This window comes from Psammomys obesus, unplaced genomic scaffold (assembly GCF_907164565.1).
Source record: "Psammomys obesus unplaced genomic scaffold, mPsaObe1.curated_primary_1811, whole genome shotgun sequence".
NCBI lineage: Eukaryota > Metazoa > Chordata > Mammalia > Rodentia > Muridae > Psammomys > Psammomys obesus.
Window position 1 is genome coordinate 159,062 of NW_026586463.1, and position 21,213 is coordinate 180,274.

At 45.2% G+C, this 21,213-nt stretch overlaps 2 protein-coding genes across 5 annotated transcripts in view; both read right to left on the reverse strand.

The window, feature by feature from the left end:
- Marveld2 (MARVEL domain containing 2) overlaps positions 1–17,125 on the reverse strand; it is a 20,886-nt gene extending 3,761 nt beyond the window's left edge. Inside the window, exons 1-5 of one of the 2 annotated variants that reach the window (XM_055601961.1) lie at positions 17,065–17,125; positions 11,475–12,617; positions 8,034–8,069; positions 1,283–1,431; positions 905–1,076 (exon numbers count right to left, since the gene is read on the reverse strand). In XM_055601961.1, the coding sequence (XP_055457936.1) occupies positions 905–1,076; positions 1,283–1,431; positions 8,034–8,069; positions 11,475–12,602 (1,485 nt within the window). In that variant the 5' untranslated portion in view covers positions 12,603–12,617; positions 17,065–17,125. Of the gene's footprint in view, positions 1–904; positions 1,077–1,282; positions 1,432–8,033; positions 8,070–11,474; positions 12,618–16,572; positions 16,772–17,064 lie in introns of those variants that run through there. The other variant, XM_055601959.1, reaches the window with a different exon arrangement.
- A 209-nt stretch (positions 17,126–17,334) lies between these two features.
- Positions 17,335–21,213, reverse strand: part of Rad17 (RAD17 checkpoint clamp loader component) — a 29,697-nt gene continuing 25,818 nt past the window's right edge. For all 3 annotated transcript variants that reach the window (XM_055601881.1, XM_055601882.1, XM_055601880.1), the window contains exons 17-18: positions 19,831–19,888; positions 17,335–18,069 (exon numbers count right to left, since the gene is read on the reverse strand). In XM_055601881.1, the coding sequence (XP_055457856.1) occupies positions 17,805–18,069; positions 19,831–19,888 (323 nt within the window). In that variant the 3' untranslated portion in view covers positions 17,335–17,804. The remainder of the gene's footprint in view (positions 18,070–19,830; positions 19,889–21,213) is intronic.

Below are 21,213 nucleotides of genomic sequence, written 5' to 3' on the forward strand. Positions count from 1 at the left end.
ATATATATATATATATATATATATATATATATATATATATATATATAAAACAAAGACCTCAAATAATGTGGCTTCTCTGAAAATCTTTCTCTTTCTCTGTGTGTGTGTGTGTTGTGTAAATTCTTTTCGCATTTTTTTTTTTTAAGTGGCATGAGGGACCAGCTAGATGGCTCAGTTGTTTCTGTTGGTTTCTGAGACAGGGTCTCACTGTGTAGTCCTCACTGGCCTGAACTCAGATCTGCCTGCATCTGCCTCCCCAGTGCTAGGTCTAAAGGCGTGCACCACCACCTGGTTTACCTCACATCATTTTAAAAAGAACAGTTCTGAGGAAGCTTCCTTCCATCCCCAAAGCTGTTGCCTCCGCTGAGGCTTTCCTGTTTGTTTTAACCCCGGTAGTGGTGAGGAGGTGGCTGTCTAGGCAGCTCTGCTCCAGGCAGTCCCCAGTTCTGTCTTCCCTTAGGGGCTGGGATGGCGGGGCTGCACTGTCCCACAGCCCCTCCTGAAATGCTCTACTTTGAGTGTGCCGTCTGTCTCCTTCCATACTCTGACAGTATATATATCTTTGGCAAATTCATATTTTACCTCAGTCAGAAGAGAAAATATTTAACGACTGAGGATGGCATTGTGCCGTTTACCACACACAAGACCTGCATTAGGTCCCCAGCACCTGAGAAAAAAGGCAGAAAATAGCTGTGGCAAAGGACAGTAAGTTATACAATTTGTTGAACTTCTTCTTTCCTCTTTTCTTTCCTGTTTTAGCTCTTCTGCACACAGTGCTCCACTGACAGGAGCGGGTTTGCTGCTTAGCCACAATCTCAGACCCTTTCCCAGACAGCGGCTCCAGGTGCTGGGGATTCCTAAGACCAAGCGCGTTCACCCTCCTCCTGGCAGCCTGGACACCGACCTGGCGGTTTTCAGAATGATGCGGCAGCCTGCTCATCACCGCATCCAGCTCGTCGAACTTCCTCAGGATGGCCTGCACTTCCGCAGACAGCTCTTTGTACTCTGAAAACTGGTCTTGGAACACAGCTTTATAGCGTTCCCGATCGTCTTCCGTCTGAATCACAGGATATTTTCTGCGGGGGAAAGGTCACAAATCAGACTGACAGCTTTACGCTGCAGGAGGTCTGTGGTGGCTTACGAGCTCAAGGCCCCAGGTTCTAGCTACAGAGTGGGCAAACACGGGAACTTTTCCTAAAACAACCACTGGTGTAGACGACTTTAAGCACAGTGACGACTGGAGGACAATCTGGAAGAGGAGGCCCACGAGAGAGGGACTCACGCCACGTAATCAGGCATCACAATGGGCTTAGGGATGTGGCCAGGAGGGATGTATCCACTCAGGAGTTCAGGGGTCACTTTTGTTGCGGTTCTCAACTCTTTGAAATTCACTTCTTGGTCTCTCTGTCTGTCACTGGTGGCCACTTCACACTGTAGGAAAAGACAGAAAGAAGCGATGTGTACAAGGGATTGGGGAAAGAGTGCACCCAAGAAATGAGGAGAAAGTGAAGAGGGAGGAGGAAGGAGAGCGGAAACACAATGACCACAGTTCTGTGTCTTTTTTTTTTTTTTAATATTTTTATTTATTTAACTTTATTTTATGTGCATTAGTGTTAAGGTGTCAGACCCCTTAGGATTATAGACAGTTGTGAGCTGCCATGTGGGTGCTGGGAATTGAACCCAGGTCCTTTGGAAGAGCAGGCAGCACTCTTAACCACTGAGACATCTCTCCAGCCCCCTGTTCTGTGTCTTATACATGCTGAATGGAATCACACCTTCCACTCCTAAGCAGCACATTTCAAAAGCAGGTGAGAAAAGGCCCTGCGGGGCTTCACGACTAACTCCAGCACCTGTGAGGCTGAGGCAGGAGGGTTGCTGTGAGTTCAAGGCTACCCTCAGAGATGGTGAGATGGTGTGGCCAGTAGGGGTGTATGGTGGTTTGAGTGAGATGGTCCTCATAGCTCATAGGTTTGAATGCTTGGTCCCCAGTTGGTGGAACTGTTTGGGAAGGATCAGGAAGTGTGGCCTTGTTGGAGGTGTGTCATGGAGGGTGGGCTTTGAAGTTTCAAAAGACTCGTCCCCTTCTCCTTGTGTTCTCTGCTTCCTCAATTCAGATCACTATGTGAGCTGCAGCAGCAAACATGGCTGCTGCTTCTTGCCATGGGCCTGGTTATGACAGATCCTTATTTTTTTTTTAAATAATTTAATTTTATGTGCATTGGTGTGAAGGTGTCAGATCCCTTGGAATTGGCATTACAGACAGTTGTGAGCTGCCATGTGGAAGCTGGGAATTGAACCTGGGTCCTTTGAGAGAGCAGACAGTGCTCTTATCACTGAGTCATCTCTCCAGCTCCAAGACAGTCTCTTAACCTGCCAAAACCATAAGTCTAAGTAGATGCTTTCTTTTGTGAGTCTTAGTCATGGTGCTTTATCACAACAATAGAAAAGTAACTGATATGGAGAACTTGCTGATAAGCCAGGGGACCTGAATTTGATCCCTGAAACCCACAGGTGGAAAGAGAGAATGGGACCCTGCAAGTTTGACGGCCACACTCAGGCTGTGTGCACACACCAAGTAAATAAATGTAAGGAAAACTGAAAAATTTTGTACTTTTGTTTGTTTCATGCAGGCTTTCTTTGCACAGCCTTCACTCTGTAGACCAGGCTGGGCTCGGACTCAGAGATCTGTCTGGCCTCTGCCTCCCAAGTGTTGGGATTAAAGGCATGTGCCACTACTGCCTGGCTAAAAGTACTTTTTTTAAGTGGACAAAGAAGGCTTTGGGTACAGCTGAATGGCATTGAGCTTGTCCAGCGTGCATGGACTTCTCCCACAGAGGGGAAAAAGTGGATGATGAAATGACAAATGAGGTAAGTTCTGACTTTTTCAGGATTTACCTCCCGGCCAAGAATGGGAAGAACAGTTAAAAATAAGAAAATCTGTCAAAAAAGCATAACAAGCCTATGTAAGTAGGAGAAAAGTGTGGCAGTGGGGACCTGATGTGAGTCAGCTAGAAGTGTAAAGAGGAAAGGGGACAAGCCACTCTGTCTTCATTATCCAAAAGGGGAAGCAAAGAATCCATGTTGTAAGAAGCTTTCTGCAGGGCTGGAGGGATGGCTCAGAGGTTAAGAGTACCAGCTGCTGTTCCAAAGGTCCTGAGTTCAATTCCCAGCAACCACTTGGTGGCTCGCAACCACCTATAGTGAGATCTGGTGTACAGGCAGAATGCCGTATATAAATAAATCTTTAAAAAAAAAAAAAAAAAAAAAAGCTTTCTGCAAAGTGTCATGGCACTCACCTGTCTCAGCACACGAGAGACTGTGGCAATAGAATCAGCTTGAAGCTATCCTGGACTACACAGCAAGATCCTGTCTCATAAAAACCCCAATAAAACAACAGTGCTCTGGAAAGAAAGCTTTTCTGATGTCAGGCAGGTCTTCAAGAGGAGCTTGCTCGGACCAGCCAGAGGACAGGGAATGGACTTAACTCAGACTGTGAGTGTTCTCAAGCTGTAGGCTTGGGGCTCAGGAAGGCCTACAGGCAGAAGATGGTGGACCACAGCCACACCCTTCAATAACGATATTACATGTTCAGGAAAGGGAAAAGAAAATGGCTGGGACAGGCTTTGAACAGTTGGCAGAAGGGACACAGGAGTGGGTGATGCAGAGGAATCTAGAAAAGGCAGTCAAAGGCAGTTCAGCGTCCAACTGCACTGCACCCAAATCACTAGCCAAGGATGGGCAGATGGCAGAAGAGAGGTTCAGAGAGGGTAAGAAAACCCTCAAAGGTCACATAGCAACCAACCAGAAAAACAAATTTTGTAAGTGCTTGGTATTTGTGATGCTGAGACTGAGCCTGGAGGTCTTGAGCGTGCCAGGCGAGTGTTTCACCAACGCCCTGGTACTTTAGATCAGGGTTTCTCAACCGCCGGGGCCTGACCTGTCTGTGTTTGTCGAATGACTCTTTCAGCTAAGACCACCAGGAAACACAGATATTTACGTAACAGCAGCAAAATTACAGTTATGAAGTAGCAACAAAAGTAATTTCATAGCTGGGGAGGGGGGTCACCACACCATGAGGGGTTAAAGGGTTGCAGCTTAGGAACCTTGAGAACCACTGATTTAAATGAACAAAATGCAGAAACCTGTTTACTTAAATGTATACTGTTCACATGCTAAACAGCCATGAAGTTCTACAAGCATACTAGAAATGAGCCTGATGAATGAGGCAGGCAGTGCCAGCCACAGATGGAGGAAAATAAGGCTCTGCCTGGAAATATGGCTGTTCTCTGATGCAGAAACACCTTTCTGCTCTACTAATTCCTTAAGCCTACAAAAAAAAAAAAAAAAAAAAAAAAAAAAACCACAATGAAGCCTTGCCCCTCTATTGGTATGGGAGCTTTTAAAAATCCTTTGAATTCCCACTTCCCTGCTTCCGAACTGGTCTTGAGGTTTGGTTTAACATTAGCTCGCTGTCAAAGCCACCAGCTAGAACCTTACCAAACAGCATAGGCCTGGCTAGTGGAAGTTGTTAACAAGCCCACGGAAAGAGATCTGGAAAGGAGAAGCTCTAAGACCACAAGCTAGATGGGAGGAGATCACATCCCAACTGACCACTGGGACCCAAAGCAAGAAAACACAAGTCAGAGAATAATATGGAAATGGACAAGGATGTCTGGCTGATGTGCTTTGAATGAAAATAGTCCCCATAGTATTCCCAGTTGGTGGAACTGCCTGGGAAGGATTAGGAGATGTGGCTTTGAGGGAGGAGGCATGTCCTTCAGCTCCAAACGTCCATGCCATTCCCAGTGTTTCCCTCTGCCCCTTACTCACTCTCAGTTGTCCCTGCTGCCCATGCCTTTGCTCCATAGCATGGACTCCAAACCTCTGCAACCACAAGCCCCTAAATTAACTGCTTCCTTTTTTATATTGCCTTGGTCATGGTGTTTCATCACAATAGTTCAAAAGTCACTGAGACACTTGGGGGTCGCATTCTGAGGACTGTATTCATTCTGCTGCGCCCTCTGATAGTTAGGATGTTGTTCCTCATCCCAGTGATACCTCAATCTTAAAAATGACTTCATGGGTTAAACATTAGAGGAAGTGGGTTTTGCTTTTTGTTTTTCAACACAGAGTTTCTTTGTGTAGCCCTGGCCATCCTGGAACTCACAGAGCACAGATCTGGAACTCACCAACAGCCCTTAAGCATACAGCTCCATGTCCTGGTCAAAGACATGAATTTGGCCCAGGCAGACACACTGGATGGCAGAGTCTAATCAATTACTTCTCTAGGTTAAAAAAAAAATCAGGTTAAGTACTACTTATTTTATTTGTTTGCTTGTTTTGGAGACAGGGTTTCACTCTAGCCCAGACTGGTCAGGAACTTACTATGTAGCTGGGGCTGGCCCCAATCCTCTTACTTTAGCCTCCTGAATGCGAAATTACAGATTTGAGCCACTGTGCCTGGCTCAGGCACCAATCATTCTCATTACTTGCTCATAGCTACTTCTCAGGTTTATCTGTTAATATGAGAAGAAAGCCTAAGAAAGCATGGGATTGGGCTTCTGCCCTGGGACAGTACGAGGAGGGAGAGAGAAAGGTCCCAGAGCCAAGGTTTGCCATGGCCTCTTTCCTGTCTCTTAACTGAAACTTGTCTTATTAACAAATACTGGAAATGCTCTATTCTGATCCAAGAAAAAGGAATTAAATGTCAGGACAGACGAGTGATGCCACATAATTTACTATGCTTTTCAAACTAATAGTGGATTGAGTGGACAGCTGTGGAGAGCTGAACTGTGTCCAGCGCATGTCTGTGCAAGTTCCTGCATTCCAGCGTGCACACATGGGCGTGACCCACAGCCACGCCACCACCTCAGTACCTGAGGAGATTCCGATTCCACCTGCTCAGCTGTTGAATCCGCAGATGCTTGCCCGCACGCAGGCCTGCTAAGGACCACTGCATTTTTTAAAATTCCATGTAGTTGTTTGGGGTGGGATAGAACATGTGCCATGGACTTGCATTAGTCAGTTCTCTCCCTCTACCATGTAGGTCCTAGGGGTCAAACACAGGTCCTCACGCTTGGCAGCAATGAGCTTCTGTATCTTAAAAACAATCGGAAAGCCATAGATCAAGTGATTTCCAAAGTAAGAATAGCCATGTCAGCCAGGCACAGTGGTGCACCCCTTTCCTAGCACTTGGGAGGCCGAGGCAAGTGGAGTTCAAGGCCAGCCTTGAACTTCTGACTCTCTGACTCTACAAAGTGAGTTCCAAGACAGCCAGGACTACACAGAGAAACCCTGTCCCCCCACCAAAAAAAAAAAAAAAAAAGGTCATTCTACATTCTACCATTGTTCCTAACTATTCCAGGACCTCTCAGGATGAAGGGCCTGGAGACACAACCTGGACATGTGGTCTGACTCTCCAGCAGATCTCAACAGCCCTGTCCCACCTGCACGTCCCATCACGCAGGGGCACTGACTGCTCCTCAGTGAGGGCTGCTTCCTCCAGCATCTTTCTGGCTTTTGAGGTTGACTCTACTTACTCTTCATGAATTCTATTGGTAAATCCCTGCCTCAGGAGGAATAAACAGGAAGCCCACACAACTGTTCTACCCTGGTCAAGATCAATTGCTGCTACCACAGCACTGCCACGCTGCAGTCCAGTGGGATGGTCCTGTCCAGCCCATGACTGGGAAATCGGAAGTTGCAAAGTGGACCCCTTTAAATGCCCCCGAAGATGATTGATGGTTGACTGATGGGTAGATGGATGAATCGATGAATGAATAGGCTTCAGTGATGGAAAGTGAACCCAGGGCTTCAAATACATTAGGCAGTCAAGCATTCGACCACTAACCTGTATTTCTAGTACTTGAGGATATTTTGAACTTACTTCCAAATGTTAGCATTCTGGATAATTTTGATACTAGATTTTGACATTATCTGGAATGAGTTTTAGCATTTATAATGGGCATGTGTGCGTGCACACGCACTGCTGTGCTTAACTTTCTGCCCTGGACTTCTTTCTTCTATGATGGACTGTGATGTGATGTCTAAGTGAAATAAACTTTTCCTCCCCAAGTTGCTTACGGAAGATGGTGTTTTATCACAGCAACAGAGAACTGAGACAACAACCTTGAACTTGTGACTCTCTGTCGTTTACCTTCCACATGCTAGGATTATAGCCACGGGCCACTATTGCCCAGTTTGTGTAGGGAAGGAATACAGGGCTTCCTGCAGGCTAGGCAAGCACTCTACCAACTGAGCTACATCCCAGCCTCAGGAAGAATGATTTCCATTGAAGAAAATTAGCCAGGCACAGTTAGTAAGCTAGAGTCCCTTAGCAGGGGAAGCAGAAGCAGGAAAAGAATGAATTTTAAAAGCCAGCCTGGGACACACAGCAAGAACTTATCTTAAATAAACAAGCACACGAGGAAGACCAACCATGTTCACTTACAAAAAAATTCCTGTAACAAAATGAAAAGGGAAAAGGGGAGCCAGAGGCACGCCTGTAATCCCAGCACTCAGGGAGGCAGAGGCAGGCAGATCTCTGTGAGTTTGAGGCCAGCCTGGTCTACAAAAGTGAGTTCAGGACAGCCAGGACTACACAGAGAAACCCTGTCTCGAAAAACCAGAAACAAACAAACAAGAAATGAAAAGGGCCTTAGGGAAGACTGCCAAATTTGGTCCTTTCAATATCAGAAAAAAGCTGAAAGTCAGAGCTGGAGAGATGGGTCTGTGGTTCAGAACACTGGCTGCTGTTACACAGAACCCGGGTTCAATTCCCAGCACCCACATGGCAGCTCACAACTCTCTGCACCTCCAGTGCCAGGCAATCTAACACCTTCACACAGATACACATGTAGGCAAAACACCAATGTACATAACATACACACAAACAGATTAAAAAAAAACAACTGAAAGTCCTCATCTGAGTTGAGAATCACAGCTTCACACATGGATGATTCTATTGTCAACGAGAGATTAAGTGTTTAGCAGTGTACAGATACAGCAAAACTTAAAGTTAATGGTGCTCTTACCATTCTCCTTTTTGATGACAATGATGGTTCATTTATCTGGAATAACAACAACAAAAGAGTTAGAGTGATTTCAGGGAGGATGGCTCAGCAGACTAGAGCACCCACTGCTCTTGCTGAGAGCTACAACTGCCTGCAGCTCCAGCATCAGGGGATCCCCCGCCCTCTTCTGGCCTCTTTGGGTACCGCACACACAAGTGCACAATACATAGACCACACACATGCACACAAAACAGAAGCTGCTTTGCAAATGATTCTATCCTTTTGTACTCCTAGCCTGATCTCAGTTTCCAGAAGCTGGTCCTCTACTTGATGTTCGGTCCCCATACTTGTTTTCCCATACTTCTATGGGCCAGTTAGAGAATCCCAGTGGGAACCAGAGGATGAGAGGTAACTGCCGTCTCCTGTTAACCAGAGCGTAGAGAGGACTTGGAAGTACAGGAATAGTGGGTACCGTGCGGTAAGTTGCTTCAATTACCTAGATTTTATTGATTTCTGGTTAATTTATCTTGTGTGATGGGATTAATTTTGTTTTATGAGAGATATGATCTTGCTGTATAGCCCAGGCTAGCCTAAACCTCACTGCATGGGTCAGACTGGCCTTAATTTTGTGGCCACCTTCTTTCTTCTGCCCTGAGTGTTAGGGTTATAGGTGTGACCCATTGTGGCGAACACCCTGCATGATTAAAAGTTGATATAGTTACTTTATATAAATAATTTTTTAAAACCCCGAAGGCTGTTATATCACCTTCAATAATTCAAGTTTAATTCAAATTTAATCAAATACTGTTTACAAAAATTATACAGAAAGTTTTAAAGATGAACATGCTGGCTTATACCTGTAATTCTAGCTCTCTGGGAGGCTAAGGCAGGAGGATTGTGGTGAGCTGTAGGTCATCCTGGGCTATACAATCAGTTTGAATCCAATTTGGGCTACATAGTCAGACCTCCTCTCAAACAGAACAAAATGTTGTTGTGTTTTTGTTCGTTATTTTCAAGACAGGTTTTATCTGTATAGCCCTGGCTGTCCTGGAACTCTTTCTAAAGAACAAGCTGGCCTCAAACTCAGAGATCCACCTGCCTCTCCCTTCTGAGTGCTGGAACAAAAGGCATATGCCACCATCCAGCATAAAATAAGCTTTTGTTGAAGGAAAATATAATTGCAATTATGTTAATATAGTAGACTTTTGGCATTTAAATATTTAAAATGCTTATTAAACTAGCATAAAATTATGAGGAAGGGCATAAGGGTATAAGTCTTCCTATTTTGGATCTTATATATTAGAATTCAGTTCTTAGCCAGGATAGTAGCACACACCAGAAACACCAGCGCTTCAAAGGCTGAGGCAGAAGGAGCTTGTGAGTTCAAGGCCAGCTTGATACACCGTGAGCATCAAGCCAGTCAGGGCTGCGTAGCAAAATGCTGTCTCAAAAAACAAAACCAAAAGAAAAAAATCTAAAGTTCTTCAATTTATACATCAACTTAAATTTATGAAGTATGCTTGACGTGCCGAGGTACATTTTTATAAGTAACTGGAATGCATAGAGAATTCTAGAAAGACAAATATATTTTGTAACAACAGACTATGATTCATACTAGAACATGGGCAGTTTCTTGATTAACCTGTTAATCAAGAAAGGCAACCAGGCTTGCCTCAAACTCACAGAGATGCCCCTGCCTCTGATCCCCTGAGTGCTGGGATTATAGGCACGAGACACTGTGACCATCGTGGCAGAGCTCTTATGTCTGAATAAAGATGTGCTGCCAAAAAAAAAAAAAAAAAGGCAATTTGAACTAAACATCATTTAGTAATGAGTCAGAATTTATGTCATCACATTTTTTTTTTTTAGTCCATGTTGAAAGCCCCTTCTCCATAATAAAAAATGAGATTAACCTGTTAATCAAGTGTTATAAAAACCAGGCGTGGTGCGGGGCCGGGAATGGAACACACCTTTCATCCCAGCAGAGGCAGGCGGCTCTCTGTGAGGTCCTGGTCTACATAGCGACTTCCAGGCCAGCTGGGGCTCCACAGTGAGCCACGTCTCAAACAAACAAACATGCCTCGCATTCATAAAAAAGCATAGTGTACTGATAAAGGGATGGGGGCTGATCCTTATTTATACCAGTACAATTCTTTAGAATCTAGGAAGACCTGGAGGATGTAGGAATGGAAATTTTACGATGTAACCAACTTCATTAAGAACAAATTTAAGGCAGATGATGGTATTTCGGTGGGATGGGGGTCCTACTGAACCTGCTGGAAGAGAGTGAATCATCAACTTATTTCCAGCATACTGAAAGTAGCACAACACCCCTAACATTTGCTGCTGTCAAACTCAAACAATTTTAAATGGATTTTTCACATGATTCATTAGGTATCACACTCATTTTTTCTTCTACATTATTCTCATTACTTATTATTTCATTGTCATTTTTAATTAGTAGAATCCCAGAAAGAAAAACAAATGCAATATTCTCTTATTTTGGAATTTACACTCTCCAAAATAAAGCTGAACTATCAAAGCCAGTATATAAATTGTATGGTCACAACTCAGTCATTCAATGTTTGTTTTTAATGCCAACACACCCACCATATTCTTTTCTGTTTTTGAGTTTCGAGACAGGGCTTGAAAAGAATCTCAGGCTGGCCTCAAACCACCTGACCCAGGCTGGACTTGAGCTCACAGTCTTCCTGTTTCAACCTCTCAAGGGCAGAGGTTACAGGCGTAAGCCACTATTTCCACTAGCCACACTCTTTGTGTGTGTGTGTGTGTGTGTGTGTGTGTGTGTGTGTGTGCGCACCTTCTGTTTGAGACGGGGTCTCCTTTGGCCTGGAATTTCGTCACTGAGGGCCTGTGTCTCCCTCCCACCTCCCAGCACTGGAGAACAGGTGCATGCCAACATTTTTTATTTCTTACAGAGACCCAATGACTTCTTACTTGGGCCCTCATGTTTGACTAAGCCATGTACCCTGCTCCTTAGTCTTACGTGGCATTATTTCACTGGGGAGTATGTATGTGGGAGGAGCTAAGCTGTTGCATTTAAACATGTACTTCCTCCTTGTGAGTGAAATATTGCATGGGTTTTTATTAAACTTTATCTTAGGAAAAATCTCTTCCTGAACTCGCTTTGGTGCTGAGATACTTAATCTACTGAGCATGTTACTATCTTTTACCCAGACTCAGTGGCCACAGCCTTCTCTTTGCACCAGTTAGCAGGCTACTTCAATGCGGTGTTTCTCTGAAAGAACAAGGTCAACAGCAGAGTGGGTCACCTAGGGCACAGTCACCATGAAGGGGCTTTTGAGATTCAGCTCGGTGAAGCACATACACAGATGCAGACACAGAAGGACTCTGACAAGGCTTTGGGGAAGGCGTACTTCTGACAAGCACAAGAGAACAAAGCGGAGCAGAACCAAGGAACTGGGAAGGAAGTCCACGTACCTCCTGCCGCTCCATGTATTCCCTATGTTTCCGGGCTGCCTCGTGCCTCCAGAGCTTCAGGCAGACCAGGGCGCTGACGAGATAAACCATCATGGTGACGAACAGGAAGATCATGGCAGCTATCTGACCTCCTTCCACCCGGCAGAACAACGCATTCATTGGCGTGTTAAATAATGGATAGTAGCAGAGTCCGCCTCGGTTGGTGTCGTTCACGTAGACTATGGCCGCGGCCATGTACAGGATAAACAAGGCGACATTAATCCCAAACTCGGTCAGGGGCCACCAGTTAGAGTCCAGAAGAATGGTGCGGTAATACATGGACATGCCAAGCACCAGGACGATGATAGTGGCGATCCAAGCCAACCCGGCCACCACGAGCACGAAAGGGGTCTTGGGGCCACTGTAGTAATAGCCCCCGTAGGCACTGCCGAGGCTGCCCAGGCCCCCCACGCCGTAGGCCTGGGGGTAGCCAAACATGTTGTACCACTCGTTGTCCTTGTGGATGTAGGCCGTGACACACGCGAAGACGCCGGCGCCCAGGAGCAGCTCCACCACCCCCAGGATCCGCAGCAGGCCCGCCCACGACTTCATGTAGCCGTAGCGCAGGCGGAACTCCTCCACCTGCTCGCTGTACGTGCGCGCCGTCTGCGTGCGCCGCTCCAGGGACGCGTAGGGGTCCCGGGGAAACGCGGCATCTGCCTCCGGCTGCCACTCTACGGAAGGGTCCTGGAAGGAGTCGGGTGGGCGGTGGTTTGATCTTGCCGGAGAGGCCGGGGGTGAGCACTCCACACCATCCGAGATGTATCTGACATCAGACACCGGCTTATCCCACCCCGCGTCCTTCCTCTTCCCTCTGAAGAAGTTCTTCCAGGAGTCGGGGACAAAGCGCCTCACCGGCTTGATGTCTGGTGCTGCGGCTGGCTCCTCTGTGTCACTTGAGTAGAAGCTCGGGCCGAACGGTGGCTGTAACGGGAGAGGGGGAGGCGGCAGAGGATCTGCGCTCACAGCCAGCTCACTGCTGTGTAGAGACTGGAGGGTGTTTAGGGAACCATCTGGACAAGGCGTGTCCCTTGGAACTTCACTATAGCCCCTGTCCCGAATCCTGGACCTTCCATCACTTGACGACATTTGTGATTTTCACACCTGTGGCCAAGACTGAAGTTGTCACTTACGCTTAGATACTTTATCCGTCACAAATAAAATCCGGTTATTTTATTCACTTAGTTACAAAGAATATTAACTAAGGCTGTATAACATGCTGTATTAGGCTGGCAAACATGATTATATCCAAGTATTCTTGTATGTAAAATGATAAGCACATTCCAAATACATGTAACAATTTAGATTATCCAGAAATATACTTAAGTATTCTGACATTTTATGTACAATAAAAATTTTAAAGATTAGCTTTGAATTTTATATAATGAAGCATTTAAGTCTAATTCATGTATAAACCCTACAGACAAAACAAAAACAACAAAAAACCTTAAATAAAGAATGCTAACATATTCCCAAGTACGAATCTTGTGTTTAGATATCTAAATCAAAATTTTCAAGAATCTGAGCACACCAAAATTTGACGTCTCAGCAAATACTCTTCATTTTCATTAACACACTTTTGCTTTGGAATGGCCAAGGAGCCACTAGAGCAGAATTAAAACACAGCAAGGCTGAGGCATGAGGCCTTTTCCTTTCTAGTCAAAAGTTAGCTGAGATGTTAGAACAATGGCTCAGAGGTTAAGAGCACCGGCTGCTCTTCTGGAGCATGTGGATGAGTCTTAGCCCCCACACGGGGGAGGGGGAGGGGGGCTCACATCGGTATACCCGAGTCCCAGGGGATGTGACGCCCTCTCCTGGCCTCTAGGGGATGCATTCATGTGGTGCACTGATATACACGCAAACAAAACACCCATATGCGCAAAATCATAAATGAAAAATGTAAAAGTTAGCTCAGAGGGCTTGCTTCTCTACTCCTACAATTTTAACAGCCGGCACTAGATTTTAGAAATCGAGTTCTCAGAGGTAAAAAACACCGTGGGCTGTGCACCCCCAGAGGTGTAAAACAGCGGCAGCACTAACTCTGAACATCCCTGTTCCCAGGGCAATTATCTAAAGGCAATTTGCTGTAGCCAGGAGCAACTGAAGTATCTTAGTATAATTAGAATTTAGTTTAATAACTTGAAAAATTGTATTTAAAAAGTGCTTTGACTAAGTCTTTTGCCTTCCTTGATAAAAGCAATGACCAAAATATTATGCAATAAAACAACCAAACAAAAACAAAAACCACTTGTTGATGTATTGCTCCGTTTGAGGCACGCTGAATTTCTCCCTTCAACTGTTTATGTCTTTTTATTGTAGTCAACTACGGTACTATCCTTGAAATTATGACTAATTAAAATGGGTCCTCTTACCTTAAGGTGTTGGACAACTTGGAAATCCTAAGGCATAATTTTACTTGTAAAATGGAGACCCATTAGTCAACAAAGGTTGACTGAGAACCTCCCACGAATCAGGCACAACAGAGGTTGTATTTATGTTCCCTGCTTTTATGGAATTTCAATTCTACTGTGGGTGGCAGGTGAACCACCTAACACACTAAAGGTCAACATCTTAAGGGGGTTTAAGGAGCACACCGCAGGCAGTGTGTCACAATTTTAGCACGGCCAGGGAAGTCTTCGTGGAGAACGTGACAAACTCAGAAATAAAGGTAAAGGAGGAAACTGAGCCAATGTCTGGAAGGAGTGCTCTAGACAAACGGGACAGCTACAGTGCCTAACATGCTAAGGAAATATAAAATGAGTGAGCTGCTCAGAAAGGCAGCAACAGAATGGGACACAGGGTAGATCCAAAGCCAACTAATTCCCATTGACCTTAAATCCACTGGCCATAAGAGGCTATCAGAGAAACCAGGCGTGGTGGAACATGCCTGTGATCCCAGCACTCAGAGAGGCAGAGGCAGGCTGATCTCTGTGAGTTTGAGGCCAGCCTGGTCTACAAAGCAAGTCCAGAACAGCCAAGGCTACTCAGAGAAACCTTGTCTTAAAACAAAACAAAACAAAAACAAAACAAAACAAAACAAAACAAAAACAAAAACAAACAAAAAAAAAAAAAACAAGGAGGAAGAAAGGAGAAGCAGAAGAAAGGATGGTAGCGGCCATCAGAGGATTTGGAGTTGAGGAGTACATGATCTGTTTTAATAGGATCTCTTTGGATGTGGTGTTTAGAGTTCAATTCAGAAGGCGGCTAAAAGGGGGAGGCTGTTGATATATGATCCAAAGGATCATGGTGATAGCCATGGAAAACAGTGATGCCTTAAATTCTAGATACAAGGAACATAAAATATGTGGTTACAGAAGAATTTAAACATAACCCAAAGCAGAAAGAGTGGTGTTTGGAGCCTCTGTGGACCATGGGTCAGCTTCAATGATTACTCCCCTAAGACCAGTCCTATTCATGTTTCGCTGCTCCTTCTGCCCTAGTCCTCCTCTGCCAGGAGATGAAGCAAGCATCAAAGGTATGGAGTGGCTGCTCAGTGCCTAAAAACAATGGCTGCTCTCCCTGAGGTCCTGGGTTCAATTCCCAGCACACACGTTGAGGCTCACAACCAACTGTAAGTCCTGTTCCAAAGGAACTAACACTCTTCAGCCTCTATGAGCACTGCCTAATATGGTGCAGACATACACGTAGGCAAAACACCCACGTAAAATAAAATTATAAATAAGTGCTTTTTCCAAAACAAGAAGCAATTTCTCCATACTCAGGGAATAGCAGATTTCACCAGACTTTCAGCAGCCCCAAACTGTCCAGGGAGCAGGTACTGCCATTAGACCAGACACAAACACCCAACAGATCAGGGGTTCTCAACCTTCCTAACGCTGCAACCCCTTAATACAGTTCCTCACGTTGTGGTGACCCCAATTATAAAAATTTCATTGCTGCCTCATAACTGCAATTTGCTACTGTCATGAACTGTAAATAGCTATGCTTTCTGATGGTCTTACGAGAGACCGCTGTGCAAGGGCCATTTGATCCTCTCCCCGTTAACTCCCCCTTCAGGGCTCTCCACCCACAGGGTAGGAACCACTACAATAGATGGAGCCCAGAAAGAAATTTCAGGGTCCTCTAAGCCCTCTAAGCCCGGACGACTAAAGGTGATAACCCAGCAAGGTGTGCTACCTAAACCAGAAGCCCTCTAAATGACAACCGTCTTAGTTAGGGTTTCTCTTGCGCCGGTAAAACTCCATGGCCATAACTTGGAAAGGAAAGGGTTTACTTCAGCTTACAACACTCAGGTCATGCTCCATTGCTGAGGAAAGTCGGGGCAAGAACCTGGGGGCAGGAGCTGACACAGAGGCCATGGAGGTTTTCTCCTCTTGGCTTGCTCAGTTTGTTTCCTTACAGCATCCGGGACCACCAGTCCAGGGCACCATCCAGAGTGAGATGGGCCCTCGCACAAAAACCATCAGTCAAGAAAATGTTCCACAGGCTTGCACACAGGTCAATCTATTGGGAGCCATTTTCTCAACTGAGGTTGCCTCTTCTAAATGGACTCTTAACTTCTGTCAAGTTGACAAAAAAGCAGCCAGCACAACAGCAATTATTTTTGTCCCTTTGTCTTTATCTCTTTGTTGTCTAAAAAAGACAGCGTTTACGTTCAACACGTGCCTAATAAAGTAGAAGCAAAAGCACAGCAAATAAACTGAACGAGGTTTGAGGTATCTAGGGTATATGTGGGTTTACAGGGCATCTCGCTGGTACGTTTAACTCCTAAAAGCGTGACTCACTGTAACGGATTCAAGTCATCTTCACCTGTGGAAAACGGCTCGTTTGAGTTACATCACTTTATCATTTAAATAAAAACCAGAAATGCGTAGACTAGTAGAAGTGCAAACCATGCTCTCCCAGCAAGGAACGGTGGGCGGCATTTGACATCTTATCAGATACCCCGGGGTCTTGCAGGTTGTCCCTGAGCCCCCTGGGCTCCAACTAGCTCGCTGAGATCGCAGGTCTTTGTTTGCTTGGAGCCAGGGACTTAGGAATGCTACAGCTGTGGCCCCAAAAATGGTTCCCAGGGCGTCCCGGGAACCAGCCTGGTTACCTTTACACGCGCACAGTCGCCCCTCAGTTGTCTCCCAAGTTTTGCGGCTCCAGAACGTGGACTGCCTCAATCAGGGACTCGGTGATTTGGGGTAGGGGGGGAGCAGCGGAAGCGTGGCCCCGCAGACCCGCACCCACCACCCCGCCGGGCTCTCCCGTCCAGCCTCGGCACGGCAGCTGTCCCCACCCGGTGCGGGTCCCGCCTTCGCTGGAAAATCCACAGTGGCTTCCGCCCCAGGGTGGCCGTTGCTCGGGTCAGCCGGGAAAGTGGCGAGGGCGGCGCCAGCCAGCGCCCGGAAGGACGGCGGCGGTCCAGCCGGCCGCACCTGTCGGCAGCGAACCCCGCCCCCGCCGCCCCCGCCGCCCGGCGCGCCCCCGCGCTTCGGTTTCAGCCCAGCTGCGGGTCCAAGCCGGCTCCCGGGATGTGTGCCCGTGGGGGACAGGCCTTCCCCCCGGGCTCGGCGTCCCCTCGCCACTGCCCGGCCCCACTCACCTGCGCGGCCGCCGGAAGAAAGCGCGCTGCCCCGGGCACCGAAACCGGGATCAAGCTCCTGGGGCGTGGCCGAGCCACAGCGCCCCGCCCGGCTGTCCGGCTCCGGTGGTAACCAGGCCACCAACCCGCCACCCCGAACAGCCCCTGCTAGAAAGCAGGCAGCGCAAGTGCTGCCAGCCCCTTCCCATTTTAAAGCATTTTCTCTACTTGCGCCTGGACCCAAGGCAAACAGTGCACGGTAGGCAATGTTAACGGATAAGAAAAACAAGATGAAATCCAACATTTTAATTTTTATATAAATTATGTAATCACTTTCCAGAAGTATCTAAAATATTCCACTGTACAACATACCAAACGGTATCTGAGAAGCTAGATGCAAACTGCAAATAAGGCACAAAGTTTATTTATACTCATAATTGCACCCTAAACTTTTATAAATCACATTTACAACACCCCATAAAGTCTGTATATTCTGGATTACTCCTTCACATTTTCTGATATTTAGCACAACATTCAAACATACTTCACACCTTGACCTCTCCTCCCGAAACCACACAAGAGTAAATAAATACTAAATACTGAGTTCTTGAGACCTGCGATGGCAGACATCAGCTGCTTATGATGAATACCATAAAGAACTGAGCAGTTAACAAATTGTTAATGCGGTGTTAATGCGGTTCAAGTACCACTGAATAAACTCATCAATCTCTCAGGTAGCAATGTGATTAGCAAGCTGTTTTCTATGTCTCATCGCTGTCATAATCTTCTATTATTACTTCTTCTTCCTCAATGTCCACTTTGGAGGAAAAGGGCTGAGGCTGGCTGGCAGGCAGGTCACTCCCACTGTTCTGACTCAAAGGAAGTGACCAGGTTTCTGGCTCAGCAGTCTGACAGGGTTCCCCCTGAGCTTCCTGAGCAAGCTGTCCTCCATTCCGGCAGAATTCGTCCTCCGTGTCAGGGTCTATTAGCCCCAGCTCTCTGTCGGTTAGGGCTTCCATTTTCAACCTGTCAGAGTCACAGTGCAGACATTGTTGGTATGATGTTCTTTTGAAATGTATACACCTTCCCTTGTTCATTCAAATGTAGATTTCTCTCCCCCACTCTCTGGTTTCAATCAGGCCATTGCATTGTGATACTTATTCTAAGCATCACCTGTCTACACTTTGTGTAAACATGCCAAAATAAAGCAACCAGCCACATTTTTGCACAATGGAAAGGAAGCAGGAAGAGAGAGAGGAGCCAGAGGACAGGAAGGTGGGAGGCAGAGGAGGAGGGAGGGCAGAGGCTGGGAGAACAGAGGCAGGAACAGAGGTCTTGGAACAATGTGGAGAATGAACCTGATCTAAGATTTCACAAAAAACAAGTATAATGGGTGAATCTAAATGTTAGGAAACTATGAGGGCGTGGAGGTTTAGGATGGAATAACTATTACCCAGCATTGTGTTCTAGGTTAATTAAATAAATCCCAATCTCTGTGTGATTTGGGTATACAGCTGTTTAAGACTAACAGCAGCATTAATAAAAGATAAACCAATAGCAAATATTAATAGTCATTTACAATAAGACATCAACAGTAACCAAACAGGAGATTCCTTTAAATTATAACCTATGTGGTCTTTTCACTTACACAAACACAAATTACAAGGTGAATGACCAACTGTGAATAAATCCTTACTGCTTACAAGTGTTAATGTCTTAGCAGAGTTCCCACAGACTAATATTTATATATACATTAAAAATGAGCACAAACACAGAAATCTCAGAAACATGAGTGGGGCTATACAGATTGCTCAACCTAATTTTTAATTTTAAAAATAGAAACTAAAGCTGGGCATGGTGCTCACACCTTTAATCCCAGCACTCAGGAGACAAAGGCCCTCTCAGACTGGACCTCTGAGTTCAAGGCCAGCCAAACTACATAAAGAGACCCTGTCTCAAAAAAAAGAAACTAAACTAAAAGACTGAACTTCAGCCAGATGTGGTGGTACAGCCTATAATACTAGCACTTTGGAGGCTACATAAGAGAATGCGAAGTTTGAGTCTAGCCTCAGCTATGTGGTAAGACCCTGACTCAAAACAACAAAGCTTTTGTTACCTAATTTTTTCTTTTATTTATTTTTACTTCTTATTGTTACCTTCTAAAGTGGAAAAAAAGATACATTATTTTTAAAATTTTTGTTTTATGTCTCTAGGAAGTCAGATACCCCAGCTGGAGTTACACAGTTATGAGCTGCCAAGTGTGGGTACTGGGAACCAAACTCAGGTCCTCTGTACTTTTAACCAGTGAACCATTTCTTCTGCCCTGGTTCCTTCTTTCTTTCCTTTCTTCCTTCCTTCCTTCTTTTCTCCTTCCTTCCTTCCTTTTTCTTTCTTTTCTTTTTCTCTCTCTCCCCTCCCCCACCCCTATCTAAGATTTGTCTGCAGGTGTGCCAGCAAGAAGTGGTTGCTACGAATTGAACTCGTGACTTTTGGAAAAACAGCCAGTGTTCTTTGAGCCATCTCTCCAGCCCCACCTTTTCTAATTTAATTAATTAATTAATTTTTAAGACAGGGTCTATCTACATAACTGTGTCTGTCCTGGAACTCACTATGTAGACCAGGCTGGTCTTGAATTCATAGAGAGCTGCCTATCTATACCTTCTGAGTACTGGAATTAAAGGTGCATGCCATCATGCCGCCAACTGTTTTGTGTTTTATGGACAACATTTACTGACTGTATGCCAAAACTACCCAGGCAGAGTTCTTGAAGAGTTTGGAAGAGCTTACCTTCCAAAGTTTCGCTTCAAAGGAAGTCTTCCAATATCTTGGATAAAAGAAATCTGAGCTGAAAAGACATTTTAACAAAGTTTTAAATGCCATCATTTAAAACTGTATTTTTAATTGACAGATTTAACTGTATTTTAATACCTGTTTTTACGGTGAGAACACTTAAAATAGACCCCTGGGCCAGCAAGGTGACTCAGTGGGTAAAGGTTCCTGCCACCAACCCTGATGAACTGATTCAATCCCTGGAACTCACAAGGCAGGAGAGAATAAACTCCAGGAAGTGTCCTTTAATATTCATGTGAATGTTGTAGGGCACCCACATGCATGTACACACATATACACCAGATAAATAAATGTTTAAAAAATACTCAGTACTTTTCAAATAGTATAGTAATAGTTGCTACCATGACCTACAATAGACTCTTTACACTTGCCTCTTCTGTCTAACGTTTTATGTACTTTGACATCTTAATTTCTTTACTTGGTCTCTGGTAAACAAAATTTTACTGTATGAGTTTGACTTTCCTTTTCCACATTCAAGAGAGATTATACAGTATATTTTTCTCTGTACCTGAGCTTTTTCATTTAATTTAATATGTTTAAGGTTCACACATGTTTTGTAAAACAAAAGATTTTTTTCAAATAAAACATACAAATTGCCAGTAAGTACAATTGAAAGGGTTAGGCTAACTTTGTAATCTATATGTCTTCTAAAGCCTATAGTTTTGAGTTTTAGGTCCAGGTTAAGCTAAAGCCTCTTAGTACCTTTCCAGAGAATGGAGGAATGTGACCCTATCTGTGAGGATAGATATAAAAAAGAAAAGCAAGCAAGCAATGACATTCACTCAGCAAAAAGAAGGACCAGACCATGTCTTCAAGATAGTGTTTCTTAGCAACGAACCCAAATGGCCTCAATCCTTCTTCTGAGTAGCTCCTGACCTCCAGCCAAATCTTCAAGGATGAGCTAACCACCCCACCTTCAAATGCAGTTGCAGCCACACTTGGCAAGACTGGCCAAGCTTGAGCTAACCAATTATCTTACTTTATAGCTTCCTCATCCAATCCTAAATTGCCAAAACTGCAACTTCAAATTTCCCGCAATTTTCCTTTTAAAAACCTGAAGGCCTTTGTCTCCCGGTGCCACTCTTTGCTGACCAGCAGGGGTGACCCCATTGCACAATGGTTAATAAACCTCTTGCTTTTGCAACAAGTCTTGGTCTGGGGGAGTTTCTGGGAAGGGCACGATCTTGAACTCCTGAGCTGTGAGACCCCAGGTCTTACACAATCATTGATGTTGACCATTATTAATCCTTAGGGACATGCAAACAAATGAGATACCACTACACAGCTAATAGGATGGCTATTAAAGTTTATAAGGCAAGT